Raw genomic sequence first — 22095 nt, forward strand, 5'->3', positions numbered from 1 at the left:
TTTGGGCTTAAGAAGCTGTAACTGAACAGCCATCTCAGAAATAAATGGGCCAGACGCAGTAGTCTGATATCGGACGTGATGAGTTTATGTGCGTTTCGTTCATGGAAGCGGGCGTATAAACAGGCTCTGCGTTAAACACTCGGACAGTCTTGAATAATTGACGCATACTCTAATGCGGAGAGTTAACATACCGCTATATGACCCCCAACGTCTTTTGTACCAGCACACTGGAAAGACGTATACTCACAGACTAGCTTCTCGTCGAGACTCCCTCGTGATGTCACGGAAAGTGCACGAATGAACTCCTCGAACTCGATTGAGCCGTCCTGAAAAAAAATGAAACAAACACACTGAATTACCTGCACCACAACCCAACACGACGATTCAATTGAAATGTGCAGAACAAATCCACGAATGACAAAAAGCAATTTTCACCATCCTGAAAAAGACTTGAAAGCACATAGTGTGTCGATATTGATTGCCACACGACCAGAGTTCTTAAATCGCTTCTGGTCAATAGGTCCAATGAGTCAAGAGGTCCAATAGTCACCTGACAGCCGAGTCAAGAGGTCCAACGCGTCAAGAGGTCCAATTTGGGTCAAGAGGTGCAACGCGTCAAGAGGTCCAACGCGTCGAAAGGTCCAACGAGCCTTGCTTTCTTTTGTCTTCTTCAGTTATAATTTCCCCTCAGCCGTCCTTAATCCATTAACCCCTTCAACTCATTTTATAAAATGGCTAGATCCAATAAAATCTCGTAGTAATATTTGGTCGTTTAAAGGAGTAGGGACACGAAATTTCAAAGCTGAGATAACTATGTAAAATGCTTCCTTTTTATCAGGAGACATCTCCCAACAAGTTCCATTACCAGCCGTTCCGTATAACATATTTTAAATCCATTTTAATCTCTGCCCGCACGAGAAAGACCAGAGCGGGCAGCATGACACCATCTGCTACTTGCCCCATACAGCCGATGTCGGGGCTCCCGTGATGTAGCCGACGCGCGGGCGGCGGTTGGCGCCCGTTGCTACACCGTGTGTACACGTCATGATTTTGGGACCGACATCGTGCTGCCCTGGCGCGAGAAGATGGTGAAGACCTCGGCCGGTCTGGGCGAGCGCGTGTGGTCAATCGCGCGCGCGTCCAGACCCGCAGCGGTGCACACACAAGAATGGTGACGTCAAGTGGTATTTCCTGTCATGGTGGCCACTCGTCGTTTGTTTTGTGAAACCAAAACTGGCAGGAACAAACGACGCCGTAAATGATTGTTTAGACTGCTATCGACCGTGTAATGTGGGCTAATAGGCACCCACAGGAGCGAAGAAGACGTAACACGAAAATTTCGTGCCTGTACTCCTTTGAGTTATGCGGGTCCACATTGCGATTAATGGCTGCTTGTGATGGTTGCTGACTGTTCCGGTTATTTTGATGATTCTGTACTATACTATTATATGGTTATTGGCGAAAAGTAGACAAGTTGTTTTCCAGATTGCGCGGTTATATTGCTAACAATGGTTCCTGGTGACGGTTACCAACTCCTTGATGATGATGATTTTGGGTTTAATGGCGCAAGGCCGACAAAGGCAAAGAGCGCCATGACAATGATGACAGAGATGATAAAGATTTGTAAAGGAGGCACTAGTTTAAAAAACTTTGCTCAGGGGGTTGGTGTATAGGGCCATAATTAAAGCATAGTGAGTATACTAAGATAAATGGTGTATAGGGTCATATTAAAACAGTGAGTGCAAGCACCTAAGGTGTAAAGTCTCAGGTTCCCCCACTGTTTTAAAACACATAATGAACACAAGTGAGGTTATGGTCTATATGATATGTATTTTAAAAAGTCTACATCTGCTAGGTAACTAAAAACTTTTTTGTATGGGAACATTGGATGGTCTGATAAAAATAGTGAAGGGTGCAAGGGAATGTTATATGTGTAAGCTTCATTAAAATGACGTTTCCTTTCAATGATGCACATGTCACACTCAATAAGCATATGAAGGACAGAAAGCTGACCCCCACATCGATGGCACTGTGGCTTGTTTGCGTCTGTTAAAAGGTATGAGTGTGTGATGTGTGTGTGGCCAATTCTAAGTCTGCATAAGGCCACTTCTATTGATCTAGCATGTTTCTCAGAGGGAGGTTTTTCAATTTTAGGTTTAATGACATGTAATTTGTTGCTTATTTCTTTATCCCACTGTTGTTGCCAGTGCTCTCGCAGCTTCCTTCTCACATAAGGTTTGAGGTCTTCATATGGAACCAGCTTAATATCTATGCTTTCACGAAGGGCAGCAGCTGCAGCACTTTGGTCAGCGGCTTCATTTCCAACAATGCCACAGTGGCCCGGAACCCAGCATACTGTGACAGCAAGCTTGAGACTATAAGCCGAGTACAGAGCTCTTAGAATAGCATTAAAAGTTGGGTTTTTACTAGCCTTCAGAGATGAAAGCTTTGTAACAACACTCAGTGAGTCTGTGTATATAACTGAGCTCTTAATTTTGTTTTGGAGAATGTGGTTCAAAGCTAGCAGGATACCATATGCCTCTGCAGAAAATATACTAGTGTTCGTGTTCATTGTTTTGGACAAAGTGAATATGGGGCCAATTGCAGCACAAGACACTGCTGCAGAAGTCTTCGAGGCATCTGTGTAGAATTCAGCTGCCTTGTATTTGCACCTGAGTGAGAGAAAGTGCTGAGTAATAACAAAGTTTGGCACATTTTTCTTTTGCAGTTCTCTGAAAGACATGTCACACTGAATTGGGCAAATGTCCCACGGAGCAACCAACTCATGAATGGAGGTGCAGTAAACTTCAGCAAGAGGAACTTGTAGGTCCTTTGAGAGGCGTGACACTGCCAAAGGGAAAGGTGGTGCTATGGATGGTCGATTTTCAAAAAGTTTATTAGTAGTGTTATTTTTCATAATTGCGTTCAAAGGGTGTTCCTTCATAGAAGTAATCTTTGCAGCATACATCAGAGCTGTGTAAGTGCGCTGGTACTCCAAACACCACTGATTAGATTCAACGTGAAGGGATGGAATGGGGCTTGTTCGATATGCACCTGTTGCCAAGCGAAGCCCCAAGTTGTATACTGGGTCCAACATTTTCAGTGCTGTTGTGGTTGCAGACTGGTATACAATGCATCCATAGTCAATTCTTGACCTTACTAGGCTATTTAGAAGTGAAAGCAGACACTTTGTGTCCGTTCCCCATGACTGATGCGATAGTACCTTTAAAATGTTCATCGTTTTCAGGCATTTCATTTTTAGTAATTTAATATGCGGTATAAATGTGAGTTTGTGGTCAAGTAAAATACCCAGAAACTTGTGTTCATTTTTTACTGGTATGGGCTGACCTTGTAATGTAATACAAGGAGGGAAATGGACACCACGCCGCCTGGAAAATACCACAACCGCACTTTTATCAGCATTAAACATAAACCCGTTCTTGTCAGCCCATGTAACCAGTCTGTTGACACTTAATTGGATTTGGCGTTCACATATCGATAAATTACAGGACTTAAAACTAACTTGAATGTCATCAACATAAGTGGAGTATGAGACAGTTCGTGGGAGAACATTTTTTAGTGAACTCCGGTTACCCACTCCTTGAGTGACATATTTTGGACTTTTAGAATTTACGGTCGCTGTTCCAGTCTACGTGCTCTTGATTGATTGATTGGAGGGTTCGCGCCGACGCAACGCAGGCGATGAGGCGCGCCGTAGTGGAGGGCTCCGGATTAATTTTGACTACCTGGGGATCTTTAACGTGCGCCGAAATGTCGTACACACGGGCGTTTTGGCTTTTCGCCTCCATCAGAAAAGCGGCCGGCGGGGCCGGGAATCGAACCCGCGAGCTCGTGCTCAGCAGCGCAACGCCTTAGCCACTGAGTCACCGCAGCGGGTAGTCTACGTGTTCTATGACACATACTATACCAATTCTATAGGAATTCACTTCAGCATCTTACGTATAGTCTTCCCTTTTAGTATCTCAGTACTCTTCATCGTCAGTACTTCTTTGCGTAAATTTTACCAGTCCTGGGTTCCTGTGTGTTCTGTTTTTTTTTTAAATCGTGGCTAGCGATCGGCGCTCCTCTGAAAGGTTGCCGAATGCTGTAGTCCCCAAACCGAATTAATCTTCTCTGAACGCGTAGCACGATATGCGCGTTTCTTCGCCCCTGTAAAGTAAAATAATTCAGCTTCCATCTAGCAAGTTCCCAACGCCGACACACCCTGTCAATTACTACTCTTTGAGCGCTATCCTAGTTATTTTACTCGAGAAAGGTGTAAATAGGAATGTTTATTCAAATAGAAACGCACAGTTACAGGAACCATTTATTGAACAGTTGAATAATATTAAAATGGAATGACGTGTCCGCAATAATCAAGTAAACACAAACGTCGAAGAAGCGCCCTACTAAGTGACGTGCACGGTCGAGCGTCATCGACTAAAATGTAGCGGTGTTTGCCCGGTGAGCACCTGGGTTTCAGCGTTATTATATCCCGAACAATCGAATTGGATCGGAAACCTTGTTCATCAAAGGGAAGTTTGATAGACAAAAGCATCGATAGGGGGAAACCACCTTTATATTAAACAACGTCGCCCGGCGCGCCGCACAATAAACAGAGGAAATCTGGGCTCAGCTCTAAAATGCTAAAATAATAGCCTGGCGTGGGCAGGCGCTGGTAAAAAAAAGGCAAGACATGCTCGCGGCAATATATACACAACCTATACACAATTATATACATACAAAACTTTAATACACAGACGCGTTATAATTTCAACTGATACACAATTAAATACATACAAAACTTGTATACACAGACGCGTTATATTTTAAACTTTTCGTAATAACACTGCGACTTGAAGCCGAAACGTGGCGGTGATTTGTAGCGGTGATTTGCTACAGCTTGGACCTCTTGACTCGTTGGGCGTTTTTTGACTCATCTCAGCCGCGTCAAGAGGTCCACGGGGAGTCAAGAGGTACAACGAGACAAGGGTCCAACGAGTCAAGAGATCCAATATTGGACCTTTTGACGTGTTGGACCTCTTGACTCAGAATCTTCAATATATACCAGTTGCGAAACTCCGCTTCAGAATCCGGGCGGCGCGGGCCCCCCTGCCCCGTTGAAGCTGGGGGACAAGTGTACTGGCGCGCCCCTAGAACGAAAAGTAAACTTCGCTAAACTGATACTTAATCATAGATTTTTGTAAAATAAAGCTTGCTTTTAAATTAGAAGACGTTCATTCAGTAAATTGAAGTTATGTTGTTTATGGGTTTTGTTTTTATTACTTACAGGAGCAGCCGCAAGCACTTGAGTACTACAACTTTCCGCCGCCAGACGACAGGCTATTCAGGTTGACCCGTGCTTGCCCCAGTGCAGGCGGGCCAACCGGAGACCGTGTTTTCCGTGTTTTGATACATGGGTCGTATGCGGAGTTTTGCAACTGGTATATATCCAGTAACTCTGCACACGACGTGCGCGGTGTAAGTTGCGGTTGCTTGGCCAGGCGATACCTGAACGAGAGTTACAGGTGACGCGTACTTGTGTTGCGTGGTCGTTACGTTGCGCAAACCCCAAACCCATCACAAAACTTCATCTGAATATTCCTAGTGATTCTCAATGGCGAGATCTTTCGCCCCTACCCCCTACAACGGTGCTGGGCAATGGTAATGTTCTCCTCGGAATCAGGTGTACGAGGCATGACACTCCTCCATTCTTCTAGCAGAAACATCCCGTCAGCCCTTAGAGCACCAGGCTCCATTATTCCCAATGGTTTTCAATTGTACACCACTCAATATCTTGCAACGCCCCAGATGCGAAGCGAAAGCAGTCATGGACAACACAATATCGGTGCCGCCATTAACCCGAATGGTTAGCGATTGAGCGGTCCTCAACGTGATGCGACGGGCCACATGCTACAGCGGAATTGTTTAAATAGCAGGGCAATACCAGCGCGGCAGCTCTGTCAGCCGCACGCCGTGCGGGAGACTAGGAAGTCCGTGGTTCAAAATCGGGCTTGAGATGAAGTTTTTTGCGACCGTCAGACGCGTAGGTCAGCCTATCTGCCATTGAGCTGAACTGTGCTACCGTGCAATGCAGCTGATAATCCGCGTTCCAAAATAGTGCTGGAAAGAAAAACATACAGAAAAGGATTGGCAGTCTTTTCTCACTTCCCGAAGAGGTCTGTAGCATCTAAAGGCCCGTTTACGCTTGCGACTGGAGCGGCAAAAGCAATGCCATTTCTCTCGCTCCAGTTGCCCAGCATCGCTAAGTTACTCTTGCCGCGCGAGAAGAGCGATTGGTCTCGATCGCGTCGCGTCACGTTTGCCGCTTCAGTCGCTAGTGTGAACGGGCCTTAATGCTTCATAAGTGATAAAAATTGGCCGAGATGCAGCTTAAAGGAAGTATTTTTCCCCGACAAGTGTTTGGCCCTGGTATTTTTCAGAGATGATAGTTCGGGCTTGCAAAAGTGCTTCATCGCCCATCGGGCCGTGGAATTGTTCCTGAACGTCGTTATTTAGATCTGAGGTCTTTTGTACGAGAAGTACGACAGATAGCTTGTGCAGCTTATGCGCTGCACTTGGCTTGTGAAAACAGCATCGATGAACGCTTTGTTGCGCTTGGTGGGCCCAGATCAGTGGAGAGAACTGCAAAGCGAACAACTCGAGTGCAACGTGGACGAGCCATTATAGCTCAGGGCATCTAAAGCGTGTTTTGTGAGTGGCCATAGTAGCAGGGGAGCGACCATAACCACCGCTGCAGTGGCAACATTCCTATCTTTCAAGGGGGATACACCGCGACTTGGTACGTTCCCAGCGAGAAAACACTTGCCGTCAACGGCACTCTTGCGCGGACCTATGTACATTCTTGAGAAAAAAAAATGGCCGCGGTTTAGTTAAGCTAACCTTGGATATGCAAAGCAAAAGCTTGGCTTAGTCTGGTTGAGTCTTGGTTTCGCTTCATTAATCTTTGCTGGAGCTGTGTTGCCGACCACGGCTGAAAGCCGTTCGGTCCCATGCAACGCTCACAGGAGGCCCGGCGAACGCGGCGTTCATTCCAGGAGCACGCGCCGTTCCTCTTCGCCGGGAGCGAGACGAGTCACGTTGCCCTAGACAACCCAGCGGTGAATGCATGGGAGGCTGCCAAAACGGTCGGCGGCCGATCATCGGCCGCTACCGCGGCGGCCGTCGCCTCTCATGCTGAGCCGAACGACTGAAAACGGGGCCTTGTGCGCAGCTCTGAAAGCGGGCCCGGCGAATCACGCGATGCACTTTGAGGGGCGTGTCAGCGGGGGTGCGTCTCCGGTCAAAAGGTGAAATTGCGCATCTGCCGCAAAACCGCTGGGCGAAAGTAGTAGAGCGTTGGTTTAAAATTCTCAGGCTGCAGGGACCTTGCCCGGAGGAGTCGCGCCCCGCTATCGCGGCGCTGCCATTAACGGCGCTCGCAGACGCTCGCCGGTAACAGGGATAAAAGACAGGGAGAAGGAACACTGCTCTCGGTATGTCGCTATTGCATGCTCATGAATGATATTCCTTCTCACCCTCTTTATCCCCGCAACCGATGAGCGTATGCGAGCGCCCTTGATGGCAGCGCGGTGACAGCGGAGCGCGGCTGCTCTCCTCACCGTCACTGCAGCTTGAGAACAATTGACCATGCTCCTTAGGCTGGTCATAGCATGCCTGATGGCACTTCTACCATAGACAAATCGCCGAAACTGTGGTCGCCTTCTGAGCTGTTGTATCGCTCATTGCAATCTTCCAAGCAGCAGGGCACGGCCGAATCCTCGCGCCTGCACATCGCGACAGCGCCACCCGCTTCCCGAGGTGTATGAAACCGTGGGCTCGGTACTGCTGCCAACTATGTATGCTATAAAGGAACTTTATTTGCAGTTTTGCGACGGAGGAGCACCGTGACATGTACCTTCTCCAATCAGAAGGCTGGTGTTGGAATGTTTCGGCGCGACTTCGCCCCTGGTTCACGAGATGCGCTGGTGCCGAGTCATTGCGAAAGTAAATGCCGTAACGGCATTCGGGATATTTAAGGTGAATCTGGGATCTTTAACGTGTGCCGAAATTTCGAACACACGTGCTTTTTCGCTTTTCGCCTCCATCAGAAAAGCGGCCGCCGCGGTCTGGATCAAACCAGCGTCCTTGGGCTCAGCAAGCACACGTACTGCCTTAGCCACGGAGCCACCGCGGCGGCTCCCGTGTTATCTTTTTGCTGAAAATAGTTGGCAAGGATTGAGTTCTTTTTACCACATTTAGTACGGGAATTTTTTGGTTATATGAACGTCTCGTTCAATAATTTACCTTTTGGAAAGGCAGCTGAATTACGGGACGGGCGAACGGACGGACGGACGGACGGACAGACAGACAGACAGACAGACAGACAGACAGACAGACAGACAGACAGACAGACAGACAGACCAAAATATTCGCGTTTAAGTAGCCTAACAAAAACTATCGTCTTTAAAACTGTTTGCTACTAACGTCATTGCAAGCGCAAGAAATCACGAGCCATTCTTTACAGGTTTTTTATATGTTTACTTTCTTATATGAAAGCCTCGTACGCAGTTATCCGAGGTGAGTTGATCAAGTGGACTACAAAGTCGGCGCCTATAAACACATTCATACGAAAGCTCTAGTTTAGGCTACACGGCAGAAATGAAAACAGCGGAACAGACACGGCCGAGCGAGCAGGAAAACACCCGTATTGTGGGGGTTTCCCTCTCCATAGTCCGTGTCTTTTGCCCTGCTTTATTTTCTACCCCGCCAACCCAACTCGCCGAAGCTTACACGTTCTTCACACCCCAACGCTACAGAACGGCTCAGCTGCCTGTTCCGGCTCGCTGGACGGAGTATATACGCATGATTAATCGATTCTTCCAGGCGAATTATTCACCTGGACGAGCACACCTTCCTAAGCCTGAACTTATCCACGCGCAGCTAGTACATTATTAGCGAATACTTCTTGCGGCGCAAACTTCTCGCTAGAGTGACAATAAGCAGGGGCAGGGAAACGGGTACACCACAACTCCGGCGAACTGCTTTCAAGCCACGACGCAATTAAACATTGGTGGGTTAGGGGGAATGTACTCGCTTAAAGTGAACATGAGTGGGCGAGAAGGAGGCAAGCAGGACACGGGGGCGACAAAATGAGGATTTCTTTATTCGACTGGCGACAGTCTGAGCATGCGCGCAACTTTATAGACATGTATTTCTGGAGCATCAATGGTTAAGTATAAAGCTTGAAACTTGGGTGTTTACTCACTTAAAGCGCTCCAGCCATGAACTCTGTCTATTATTCAGGGTTTTATGGCGCGCTAATGCGACAACGACAAAGTGTGCCATAAAGAATACCCTAGCTCTTGTCGGGACGTCGCGGAAGTGCATTCGTTCAAGATTTCAGTCTGCAACTTGCTGCATAGAGCCAAGACTAAAACATTAACGATGAGAATGAGATGAGATGATGAGAATGAGCGACATTATGAGCAGTACAATGTGTATGTATTTAACAGTGAATATCCACAAAATAATTAAGCTTCTTTGGTAAGAAAACACTCCATTACCATAACAAAGGCTGCAAGACAGTGTTACGAATGCACATGAACTACAGATAATTTCGCCTCACATTGTTGACAGTGTGCCTAGTCTGTGTCCGGTACACCATAAGTGTGAGCCAATCGCCAATGCATGCGACGTGCGAGGCCAATTTACATGCTCCATAAAGCCACCTCTACTCTGGCCGTGTCGCGGCGGAGGGCTTTTCTGTTTTAGGCTTCATAACATGTAGTTCATTATTTTTGTGTACCACTGTTGCTTCAAATGGTCGCTCATATTCGTTTTCACCTAAGGTTTCATATCTTCATACGGGACCTCGGTCACGTGCATACAAATTTGAAGAGCGGAGACCAGCACTGCGGTCAGCCGCTACACGCCTGGCGCTGCCTCTGCGGCATGGGACGCAGCGAACCATGGCAGCGATCTTCAGGCTATACTAAAAACACATAACCTCTAAAATATAATAAAAAAATAGGTTTATGCTAGACAATTGAAAATTGAGCATCGACACCCAAGTGTGTATAGTAACCGAGTTATAATCTTTTGAAAATGTGGCATAAGCTAGAACAATACAGTACGCTTCCGTTGTGAATATGATGGGGCGCCTGTTCATCAATTTCGAGAAGTAAATTCGGGGGGGGGGGGGGGGGGGGGGCGGAGGGGAAGGGAGGCATTTGAAACGCATTCAAGTTCGAAGATGTCCATAAGGCGTCCGTATAGGCTTCAGATTGGTGGTATTTGTAGCGGAGAGAGACAAAGTGCTGAGAAATAACGTCTTGTTAATTACCATGCATTTCTCTGAAGCAGGTTCAAGTGAATGCGGGAAGTGTCTCCCGGAGCAATAAATCAATATTTTAAGTAGGGTGGATATCAGTACAGGTCGCTTCGGTCATGTTGGCGAGGCAAAACACAGCCAAGGCAAAATGTGGTTCAGTATGAATGGTTGGTGTACAGTTAGGTTACTGTTCGTCACGGAAGTAAAAGCGTGTTCCATTGCAGGCTTCATCTTTGCACCATACGTTAGGGAAGGGTGAGTGCCCTAGTACTCTGAAGACCATTGATTTGATACGACGGGAAGAGATAAGATAGGAATCATTCGATGCCCACTTGCTGCCAAGCCAAGCCCAAGCTTTATACACGGTTTAACATTTTCAGTGCGCTTTTGGCAGCGGACTTGTATACAAAACAGGCGCAGTCCATTCTTGACCGAACTAGGCTAATAATTAGTACAAGCAGAAATGTTCTGTCGTTTCCCCAGCACTGATGCGTTAGTCTATTTACATATTCATTGTCCCGAAACACTTCAGTTTGAAGAATTATATCTGTGGTATGAAAGCAAATTTCTCGCGGAGTAAAATGCCAAGAAACTTGTGTTCTTTTTTATCATTGAAGTAGGCCAGCCTTGTATCGTAATTAGGGGATATGTCTGACACTGCGGTTCTTTTAAAAGAAAACAGTCTTAACGTGGAAGTTTACAAGAATTAGTGCTCCAGTTGAACGATATATTTACACACAAAAACAGGAACGATTGACCGAGAGAGGACGAAGAGGTAAAAACGCCACCTGCTCGCGTTGCCTCTCTCCGTTCGCTGTTATTTCTTGCGGCACTGTAAATAATTTTGTTTCATTTATTTTTTACCCAATGAAACTAATGTATTGACATTTAATTGGATTTTAAATCGCAAATAGGTGTATCATAGGGTTTAACACTATTTCGAACATATTTAACGTAAGCGAAGTAGGAAACAGTGTGAGGTTCAACAGTTATTCAGTGTGGCTCTGCAAACAATGAAAACTGCGCAGCTCAGCATTCATTTCGGCGGTACAGCACTTTGAATATTAAATTCGTGACAGGACGGAATGCTCGCGGACACGAAGTCTGCGATAAGAGAGACAGTTCTTGACAGCATTGAACGTATTGAAACTAACTCCAAATGTTTACACATGAAAGATGTAACTGCATTAGCGCGTTCTATAAAATGATCGATTGATTGTAGGATTTAACGCGCCGACGCAACGCAGGCGATAAGGCGCGCCGTAGTCGAGGGCTCCGGATTAATTTTGACCACCTGGGGATCTTTGACGTGCGCCGAAATCTCGTACACACGGGCGTTTTTGCTTTTCGCCTCCATCTGAAAAGTTGCCGCCGCGGCCAGGAATCGAACCCGCGACCTCGTGCTCAGCAGTGCCTTAGCCATTGAGCCACCGCGGCGGGTCGCGTTCTATGGAGGCGTTTCTTGTGAAGGACAGGCAGAAGCCGTGTTGCTTATGCGCGAAAGCATCTTTAACATAAGGTTCAAGATAAACCTCCCTATCTGGTACTGATCACGCAGCCCTAAGGCCCGTCCGATATCTGTCAAGAGTATCACTTCAACTCTAGAGAGTAAAACAGGGGGCGTATAATCATTTTTGTAGGAGCAAACGCCAGCAGCTAGTCAAAGCAATTATCGTACGAAGAGCCCGTAGAGAGGGGTTGTTTCCCTTATTTTAGACATGAAACAATTCCCGCTTTTAAATCTTCTGGAAAGGAACCACTTGTCTGCAATATTTTCATAAAGACAGGCAGCATTGTTTGAAGTGTGCCATTGCACGGCGGCATAGCTATCTAAAAGCTTATTCTGCCAGCTCCAGGAGCCAATGGGTTATACCAAGACAGTCTATCATTCATTTATTGCATGCTGGATTGGGCCCGGTATCCCTCCATCGACCACCGCTTTATGGCAAGAGTCTGACACTCCTATTTTAAGGTACTGTGCAAACGTTGGTCTGTACAGGGAAAACTGAGTAGGTGGTCAAAATATTTGCCGAGGGCATCTGCTTGGTGTTTTACTGCGTTAGCTACACTATTAGTAATAAACAGGGTCCGTTTTATGGTTTTTAATTTTTTGTTTTAGTGCATAGTTTATAAGAAACCGTGTAAGAGTTTACGGATTCTAAAAACGTTATCCAGCTTTAGTTTTCCCATTGTGTCCTGTGCATTCTTTCTTGGCTGTAACCCATTTCAAATTGAGTAGTTTGTGGCACGCTGTGGTACGCTACTTTATAGTCTCCATTCCCAGTTCTTTTCAAACTCGTACGCCTGAACTGCTCATTTGAAAATATCTGACGTTTCAGGTAAATTTTTCGAGTGATCTATGGGATAGTTTTTCAAGCACATCCATGGATGTTGCTCGAGATGAGTGAACATGAAGCTTCCAAATCCAAATGGTTCATTAATATAGAGAAGCACGGAAATTTCCTCGAACATATACAAGTCAGCTGCGTGCTATCAAACGTTTGGTGTGAGTCTGTGTCTTCCGAGTCACTACTTCCAGCCACTAGTTTTACGGGAAAATGGTTACCACAGTTCAGGTTGTTAACGTCTTTCCTCACAAAAGTAGGCATTGAAACTGCGAAGCCATGTGATATGGCCATTACTGAAAATGTGTTGTATGTCTTGTTGTACCATGTCGGATATTTCTTAGGACAGATGGAGCCTCGAGAATGCGTGCAAACTGTTGAATAAGTCAATATCTGGCATGAAGTTGCAAGTGCAATTTGCGAACTGAAGTTGTGGATATAAGAAGCTGTAGATATTATGCAATTTTGTGCAAGATGATTAAGGAGCTCTTAGAATTCAATACTGGGGTGGGAACAACGACAGCACACACTGCTACAAGTTCATTCAAATTCATGGCGCTGATAGCTACCGCGTGAAGTGACGGCTGCTGGAGAAGTGCTGTTATGGAAGAAATGTTTGTAGTATTACCGCTACGAAGCTGTTGTCAGCCAAATTTAGTCTACAAGAATGTCAATGACGCTTGTAGCCGGGGAATTTATATATTCTTGCAAAGGCAAATACGGGCAATAATTCTGCCGCGCTTTATGATTAGCGAGTTTTTTTGCAGACACTTGCAGAATAGCTTTCAATAAAGCAGCTTCTGTCAAGTTTCAAATAATTCAGGGATATTTTGCCGTCGTCACGTAGTTTTCTGGTTTTCTAAAGGCGTAAAAGACCTATTTCATGGTTTACGAGACAGTTTCATGCATTGGCGCAGAAACTGAAATGGCTTACAACAGTCAAATCTGCTTTCCGTCAACTCCAAGTTTTGATAAGTACCGTCTTAATGAAAATTTGCAACCACAGCTCAAAACTGCTCATTTTGAATGTTTCTCGTTTTCCTGGCGCAATTTCAAAAATAACGCTGAAATTATTTTAGAGAGAGACCATCGGTCACGGCCTGGCTAGAGCGGTGGACGTCGCCGCCCCTATAGCCCCGTCGTGCTTCGGCGGAAAGAAAGTGGAGGAGCGTCTTTCGAAGGGTGAGGAGAAGGGCGGCATGCGCGGCTACTGCGTCAGCTCTCTCACTGCCTCCCCTTCACTCTAGCTTCATGTGCCGCCTCCAAAAAACGCCCTCTCCCTTTCCAGCCGCCGAATCAAAATCAGCGTCTGTCTCCCCCGTCTCCACGTGTGGGCGTAGCCTAGTCGCTAAGACGACGGGCTCTCACTCCGCTTCTCTTCTTGCCGAGGTTCGATCCCTGGCGGTGCCAGTAGTTTTTATTTAGGCTGGTTGGGAGTTTCTAGTGGCGCACGCCACGACGAAACAAACCGTTGGCTGGTAGCGGTAGAGAGCTTTGTTTTAAAAATTCTGAGAGCCTGGCGAAGAAGGCGAAGGAGGAGCGTTCGTTTATTCGTACACTCCCACCTGCCCTTGCTATTGCCGCTTCGCCAAGGCCGTGCAGAAGGCACGATGCAGAGCAAGACTTGGAGGGTTTGATTCTTACGATAGCGCGGAGTGTGAAAATACGCCAGCACTGCGAAAGAAGACTCACGTGAGAGCGGTAGAACTAGTCGTCCCGGTTGGTGCAGGCATTGGTCGATTCAACCGGCCGTTTTGGAAGCAGCTACTGGACAACCCATTTCTATTTTGGGGGCGATTTGATTTTTTATTTCCGGTTGGCTTCAAGCCATTTTTCATTGCAGAGGAAAACTTAACAACAGCGCTCAAATTTCGCGTTGTGGAGTAATCATCGGCAAATTTTCGTTTATAAAATTAACACGAAAGTAAACTGATGTACGAGAATGACTGCATATTACTGTGTCGTTTCTGGAAAATTATTTGCCACAATGATCCGACAGAAGTTAGAGGGGACCTAGACAAAATAATAACATGGTGTGCACAATGGCCCACTCAACAGAGCTAGAAAAAAAAGTCTCTATGATGTTTTGCAGAATTAAGACTAAAGAAAGGCCTTTCTATATTTAAATACAGTGTCAAATTTTAAGTGTTTGGGGGTTTTTATCCCACAACTGTGCATTGGCACCGCTATTTGGATGGTACTGTAGCTAAGGCGTGCATACGCTTGTTCCTGCAGTGAAACACGCGTGAGTTTCCCCTGCCCACGCGAGAATCACTGTAAAAACTTTGCGTACGGTCGCGTGCAGCATGTTCAAGGGATTCAGCCCCTGCACTGGATGAAGATAAGCTAGAAAACGTGAAAAAACATGGCTACCCATTATGTCCAGGGAAACATATTTATATCACGAGCTTACGCGTTACACGCTCCATGTAAACATCAAAGTTTGCACAATTAGTAACACGCCGGGATAAGCTGTATCGATAGGTTATCCCTTACGGACGCTTGTGTAGAGCCTGCATCCCGCTTGACAGCCACATCTTTCCGTCACATTGCCTCTGGCCGAGTCGATCAAATTAAGATTGTGCGGAGTACTAATGTAGGATGGCAGCTTTCAGTAATTTTTCCTTCTCCAGAAAAGTGCTCAAATTGAGTCGTTCGTTATCGGCTGTTTCTATGCCTTACACCCTATCAAAAAACAAAAAAAGACCATTGGAAAGGGTGTAAGTAACGATAAAACACCCTAATTTGCATTTTCCTTTGTATTTTTGCTAATGTGTAAGGGTGTTAGTTATGGGATAGTGATTTACTCCCGTACGGCTGCAAATCATGTTACTGTGTAGGTATTCATTTTTTGTTAGGATACGTTGAACCGCAGAATTTAAAGTCGTTATTGCAGCGCTGCATGAATATGTTACGCAGAACTTGTGTACTGTGCTTTTTGTACTTTAGTGTATTTTAGTAAGCGTTATTACGTGCTGTGCTCCTTGCAATTCTGAAATAATTTGGGGAAATTGGGTTCTTTGCTGACTCTGGTACAGCCCTACATGCAATTTGAACTTTGTTTTTGTCCTGTAGTAATTTTGTACCCTCCCCCATTCCCCTGCACTGTTTTTGGTGCTGTTAGTAGCAGGTACAGAAGTAAACACGGCATAGCGATTTTGAATTGAGAGATCACAAATTACGCACACAAAGGCACGATCGCAGTCCCCGCGCGTGCGCACTTCAAAGGTTTTTTGACGATACCGTCACTGTTTAATAATGCAGCCGTAGTTGAATATCGGTCGGGTCGCTTGCGTCAGCAGGAATTGGACGAGGCGGGAGGAACGTGCACAACGTTATAGCACCCGGCAGCCTGAATTTCGTCATTTATCGCTCCCTCGCGAAAGTGGGCCGTGTTTTAATTTAGCCCTAGAAACAGCTACACGTCAAGTTATGCGAGGCTTAACTTGGGTTGTCGTAAGCGCTCGCTGCCGCTCCACAGCGGCCACTTGACTGGGAACCCTTCGGTGAGTCGGACAGCAGGAAGGCAATCCCACGAATTAATTATTAACTCCTGATCGAAATTCCCGCGAGCGCAAAGAACGGTTCGCATTCCACGCGCGTCAAATATGCAGGGATTAGCCCCTATAACTGCGCCTTTTTGCCGGCCTCACAAAAGTAGGCATTCTCAATGCAAACGCGCCTCCTCGCCCGCTTCCCCGGGAAGTGCACAGGCGCTGTTGGGGCTGGACGCGATAGGCACTTGCCCCAAATAGGCAAAAACCGAGGCACTCTTTATGCACGCATGCCTGCCAGCTGCACTCACCTCGGCATCTCTTTTGTTATCCGCAATTTTACTTTGCTGCTTTGTAGCGAAAGTGACGCCTGTATGCAAGTGCCCTCACAGTTTCCGTCTCGCTCAAAAATAAATTTTTTTGAAAATAGGGCCAAAGAAACAAGTCCGGGAATTGGCCGATGAACGCTAATAAAAATAAATTACCACAAGACTAAAACGACTGGCGAAATATTTCAATTAGGTTCATGAATACTGAACAGCTGTGGAACAATTACAACCGGGTATCATCGAGCGCCAAATTTTGTCTGCAGGCGGTTAGTGATTTCCCGCGGTAAGTGTTCCATCCCTCAATTTCGCTTCTTGATTCCCTATTCGCAGTAAAGTTCTTTTAGTAGCGCTTTTTATGAGGCTGTAGTACATCACCATGCAATAATAATCGCAATTCTCTGCATCGGAGCTCTGAATTCCGCCGAGTACCTTACTTATTCCCGCATTGGGGTTAAGAATATTAAGTGGTAAAAACGGAAACGGACATGTAGGCCCTACGAAGGAGTAAAAACATGTGGCACAATCGTGGCTTGAAATGAAGTGTTCAATTACGAGTTCTATGCGAGCAGCGGAAGTTCAAAGCCGGTAATGCATAATAAAATCAGTCGTTTCTTGGAGTTAAAGTTTTTTTATTTTACGCTTCTCTAAGTAGGTGAGAGTTCTCGCAAATCTTATTTTGTGCTGCATAACTTTCGGAGTCTTGACCGATTTAGTTATTACGTTCCAGTCTGCAGCAACAACTCACTTTACGTCTATACTGTTAAAAAATGTGCACTACATCTGCGTAAGCGCTTGAATAAACTGGCGATATATACAACAGAAAAGAAGTGGTTTACTTGAACAATTTTCGTAGTTTGTACAAGCTTAATTTGCGACGTGTGTAATTGGAAAAGATGCAAAAGTAGTCTACAGGTGGGCTTGAAATGTGGGGTACTTTTTCATAGTTCTCAGACTGAGCTCATTCACGGTGTCATTTTACGTATGTGGGAACTGCGGAGCTGCCGACCTGCTTCCTTTAGTTCAATTGCACAGTGGTTGCTGCCGCATGAATTTGGGCCTACACAACCCCTGATTGAAGTAGGCCGCTTGCAGAATACGCGTTGCACTGTAAGACGTGATATGTGCACACTGGTAAATAATCGGTCTATGGACGAGACGACAACTTCATCTATCAGTTCAACCCTTAGAGTGGATGGTGAGCATTGAACTTCCGCAATAGTATGATATCTTTGCGAAGTTGACTGGTCGACTAGCTATACTCAGTTGAAAAGAAATTGTGACTCGGTGGGTGGCTTGACCCCATACTAGCTTGAACACACAGTTGTAGGTTTACCTAAAATTGGGGCTCCCTGTGCCATGTCCGTTAGAGTGGTCTGGTGTTTTAAGGACATGCAACAGATCTAGATATCTATACATACACCTCCTGAAGAACGAGTGCGGCTATACCTGTCTTTCACAAAACGCATGTATCGTATAAGCAAGTTTTTGTTTGTTTGTTTTAACTTCGAAGTGCTTTTCTTTAAGTTATCACCCAGTCAATTTAGAATAGTTCCGTACATGTTATCGGCATTTTTTTGCAAGGCAGTGCGATACCACTGGATGATATTTTGATCCGTAGATTTCGTTTTACAGATGCACATAATGTGTGGCAAGATTTCGTGCGTTGTCGAGCTGTTACTTTGGCGGCACTCGAGTATGTGGTGCCCCTGTTTGAGCCCCTGCGACGAGAACGAGATTAAATTACCCTCTATTACGTAATTGTGTGCGCTTGGTGCTGCCGTCGGATGCGGTTGTTACGGAAGCGCGCACTGAGGAGCGCTGGTTGGCCTCGCCCCGTAGCTCTACAGGTGAAACCGCGGAGAAACGGGTTTGGAAGCGAATACTTATCAAGTTTCAAGTTTCAAGTTTATTTCAGACATGTAAAGTACATGGCTGAGGAGGAGGGAAAAAAAGCCGCAGCTTAGCGGCTTGACAACGCTCCCTTCCCCTGAGCTACATCGGCAACAAGGATAGCGAACAGCAGGTAGCAAGAAGCAAAACAGCAATGCAGTTTTTGGTGTAATCAAATACAGTTGAATACTTATCCATGGCTCTTGTACCATTAAAAAATATTCTTACATAAGAATTGAACAGAAATATATCCAGCACAAGTGGTATCAAAGACATGGCAAAGAGAATGGCAGAGGCAGGGTTAACAAGAGACATGTGAACTACTAAACGATAGGCAACCAAAGTAATACATACACTGAAAGCATCTTATAAAAAGAAAGTTTTTATCTGTTGCTAGGACGGCAAACGATCGCAAGAATTGGGGAGACCAAATCGGTTAAGCAGAGTAGGCAGGGCATAATTTAGCGTTTGAAATCCATAATTAGTCCGTGGGCGAGGCACGTACCAGCGTTCATGGTGGCGTGTTTGATGGAAGTGCGTGTTCTTTTGTAAAATAATTGTTTCCTCAAGAAAAGGCGCTCGACGTTCGGATAATGATTTATACAGTTGAAGCTCGATGTTCGGATAATAATCTATACAGTTATACGTAAGTGTCTCCGCTCACCTCACACTCAGGTCCCGTGGTGGCTAGCGAAGCACCAGAGAAAGTAGCACCGCTACAAATGGTGCTTGTCAGCGGAACCGCCACGGGCTCCGAGGGAACTGTGACGACGTGCTGAGCTACTGAGGGCAAAGCGGCAGTGGTCCGGGGTGGCACCAAGTCAGTTTCGCTGCACATTTCGGCCCTGACACCTGTCGCAATCCATGCCATCGGAGAGCTCCGCCGGCGTACACGTAGGAATAAGCCTCGGAAGTCGCTCTCAGGCTTTTGGTAATGAGACGTTAGTAACTTTCAGGTTAGGTATTTTCGGCCTATATATCTTTGAACTTGATGCGTAAGCAAAGTAGACTAGATGAGGTTCGCCACAATTACACTACTAGAACTGCGTGCTGTTAGAGTTGCCTGTCGGGTGGTCACGTTCTGAGAATTCTTACGCATGCTGGTTTTGGCCCGACAGGTGTTAATAGCACGCATGCCCATGCCATTTAGATTTTAAGCAACGGCGTGGGTTAGGGATGTAGGGTCAATTCGGGCATTAAATCAATCCTGTTTTCAATGATGGTGATAGGGTGCTATTGTAAAATGTTAATATAATTGTCAAGTATTGATCTTTTTGCTTCGTCGTTCCATGGTTATACGTCTCAAAGCGGTTACTCCCTTCTCGCACAAGCCTTTAAGAAAATCTGGTTTAATTTCGCATACTAATCAAGTTTCAGGGTGACACCTTGGCGGCTGTCTGTTCAGGATTCGCTGAGAAGACACCGTGGCTGAGGCTCCGTTGCTCAGAGTTAGAGCATATTGCTTAAGTGGCCTTCTTTATAGCGATGAGTATGTTCAATTAGCAATCCACATTTGCTTGTGACCGAGGTATCTTAATTGACTAAATGGATTACCGAAAAATAGGAAAAGTTGTCACGCTTCGAAAACACCGTGCTTGACGGCGTCTTGCAAATGTCAGCGGGACGGGCACTTTTAGACTTTTGCGCCCGACCATTTAAGCAAACCGCATCATCTGGGAAGAGAGAGGGTAATGTCAGCTGCCCTTAAACCTCGCACTGTGTAAGGTACCGGAGCGGCTGGGCTTCCAGGCAAACCCAGGATCCAGCGCTTGATCCACTGCTACTATTTATGATTTCTTTCTTCGCCCGCTTAGTGAACTTGCGAAGTTGGAAACAGTGCAAGAATGGGGGCTCAGGGTTCCTGATGCGGTAACTCACTGCAACTAAAGTTGCTCACGGTGCCTTGTCGTGGATAGGAAGAAAGGCATTGTGGGATCATTGCGCCCGTTTGGTCCCGGTGTTTGTTGACAGGTATAGTGCACTGAACGGAATATGGGATAAAATTGGCGATTTCGTCCTCCAGTGTAAGATACCTTCCTCGAATTGTCCCTTGTTCTCCGGAACTCTTAATTCGGCGCTCTCTCTTTGTAAGAAAAGTGCTCGCTACCTTCACTTGTGAAGCTCAGAAGGACGATTTGCAGTGTACCTAATCGCTAATAGTTTGCAAGTGGTTTGCCGTTACCTGTGAAAAGAAATGGCTGCATTCCTGGATGTAAAAAGCGTGTGACACCCAAACCACATTCGTTCACGGGGTGCACGGCTGTGCCTTGTTCTTCGCACGCCTCCCGGGCACATGAAGGACGTGCGTATAGCACTGTTTAGCCCCCCGGGTTTTATTAGCGTACCCCCTCCCCCCCCCCCCTCCTCCCCGCCCAAAAAAAAATTGTGCGTGGCTACCAAAGGGAAATGAGACTGTCTAATTACAGCCAGAATTTTCGCGCAGGAATGTCTAAAACGGCAGTCAGCGGTGGAATGCCGATGCGCTCTTTGACGGCTGCTATGACGTAGCGGAGCGCCCTTTTTATGCGTCATGTTCCATGAAAAGAATACACTCGCAGCAGACGGCGTGATCGTACCAAAGGGTCAATCAAACACCCAACGGGCGAGAAATAGGCAGTACATTGAGGCAAAGAAGACATTCATTCCTGCCGATGGCATATCGGCACGATAGCTGGTAGCGAAATTAGAGCTTTAAAAACATGCCAAGCAAACACAAAATGTTGCGTTATAAAGTCAACTATTGGGCAGACGCGCAAATTAAATGGCGCCCTCTTTATGCAACACGGGGGAATGATCGGAATGCTAACCGGAGCAGCAGTCTTTTTCCGGAGCGCGGTAATCGGATTACACGGCGCTCTGCAGCGGACGGTTGCGGCGCGCCCCGCTGAGCATGGACAGGCAGAAATGCGGCACTGCTGTGTGCCAATGTAGTCCGCGCGTTGTGGAGGGCGGTACGGTTGCGTCGCTTCGGATAGATTTCTCGCGGAACTGGATCGTGTGCCCCCCGAACCGCTGTTAAATTTCGGGGAGTTGCGTCGCTCACGAAGAGGGCGGGAGTTGGATGTACAAAAGGTCCCGCTACATGGAACGCATTACCAGAATCGACGCTGCTGTTTGATTAATTAGAAAAGCCTACGGGGACTAGACAGCGAACATCCGCGTGTTCGGTTTCTATGCTATGCCGCGAAGCTCCAAACGTGCGTTGCATGATATTGTACACATGCGGCGCCGTCTAAATTACGAGTTCTCCGCGCAACACAATTAAAAAACAAAAAAAAGGTAAACACTTCAATGAATATGCTGCTGGAGTCAAGGCTGGGCAGTTATTTCAAAAAAAGATTCATGCATTTAAAACCTGCCGGGCTGTTCGAAGACAAAAAGCTAGAGGTTACATTTCTTTATTAGCTATGCTCATAATGGTACGAAAAATAATGTAAATTGCTCCGGCCGTTATAATTATACGTAACCAAATTCATACTGACATATTTTTTGAATCCTTTAACGCTTCTGCCCGGGTAATTACAGAGTGGTTTTCTGAACTCTCCGTTGCTACATAGATGAAAGATTGCTTTCCGGCGCCTGACATGCTGCAGAACGTTAGGACGCTGAGGAGAGGCTTAGTTCTTTCTCCGCTCTCAAATTACTCGCGATAAAAACAAACGAACGCCGAAAGTCCCATCTTCCTTTTAAGTCAGCTGGGGCGG

The 22095-nt window shown here is 46.2% G+C and overlaps 1 protein-coding gene across 1 annotated transcript in view; it reads right to left on the reverse strand.

Annotated features, from left to right (window-relative positions):
* The window catches only part of LOC144179564 (frequenin-2-like), a 538475-nt gene that overhangs the window by 71335 nt on the left and 445045 nt on the right, over positions 1–22095 (reverse strand). The window contains exon 5 of the mRNA XM_077707969.1: positions 248–326. Coding sequence (XP_077564095.1) covers positions 248–326 — 79 coding nt within the window. The remainder of the gene's footprint in view (positions 1–247; positions 327–22095) is intronic.

This window comes from Haemaphysalis longicornis, unplaced genomic scaffold (assembly GCF_048455015.1).
Source record: "Haemaphysalis longicornis isolate Haplotype H1 unplaced genomic scaffold, Haemaphysalis longicornis Haplotype H1 scaffold_1, whole genome shotgun sequence".
Classification (NCBI taxonomy): domain Eukaryota; kingdom Metazoa; phylum Arthropoda; class Arachnida; order Ixodida; family Ixodidae; genus Haemaphysalis; species Haemaphysalis longicornis.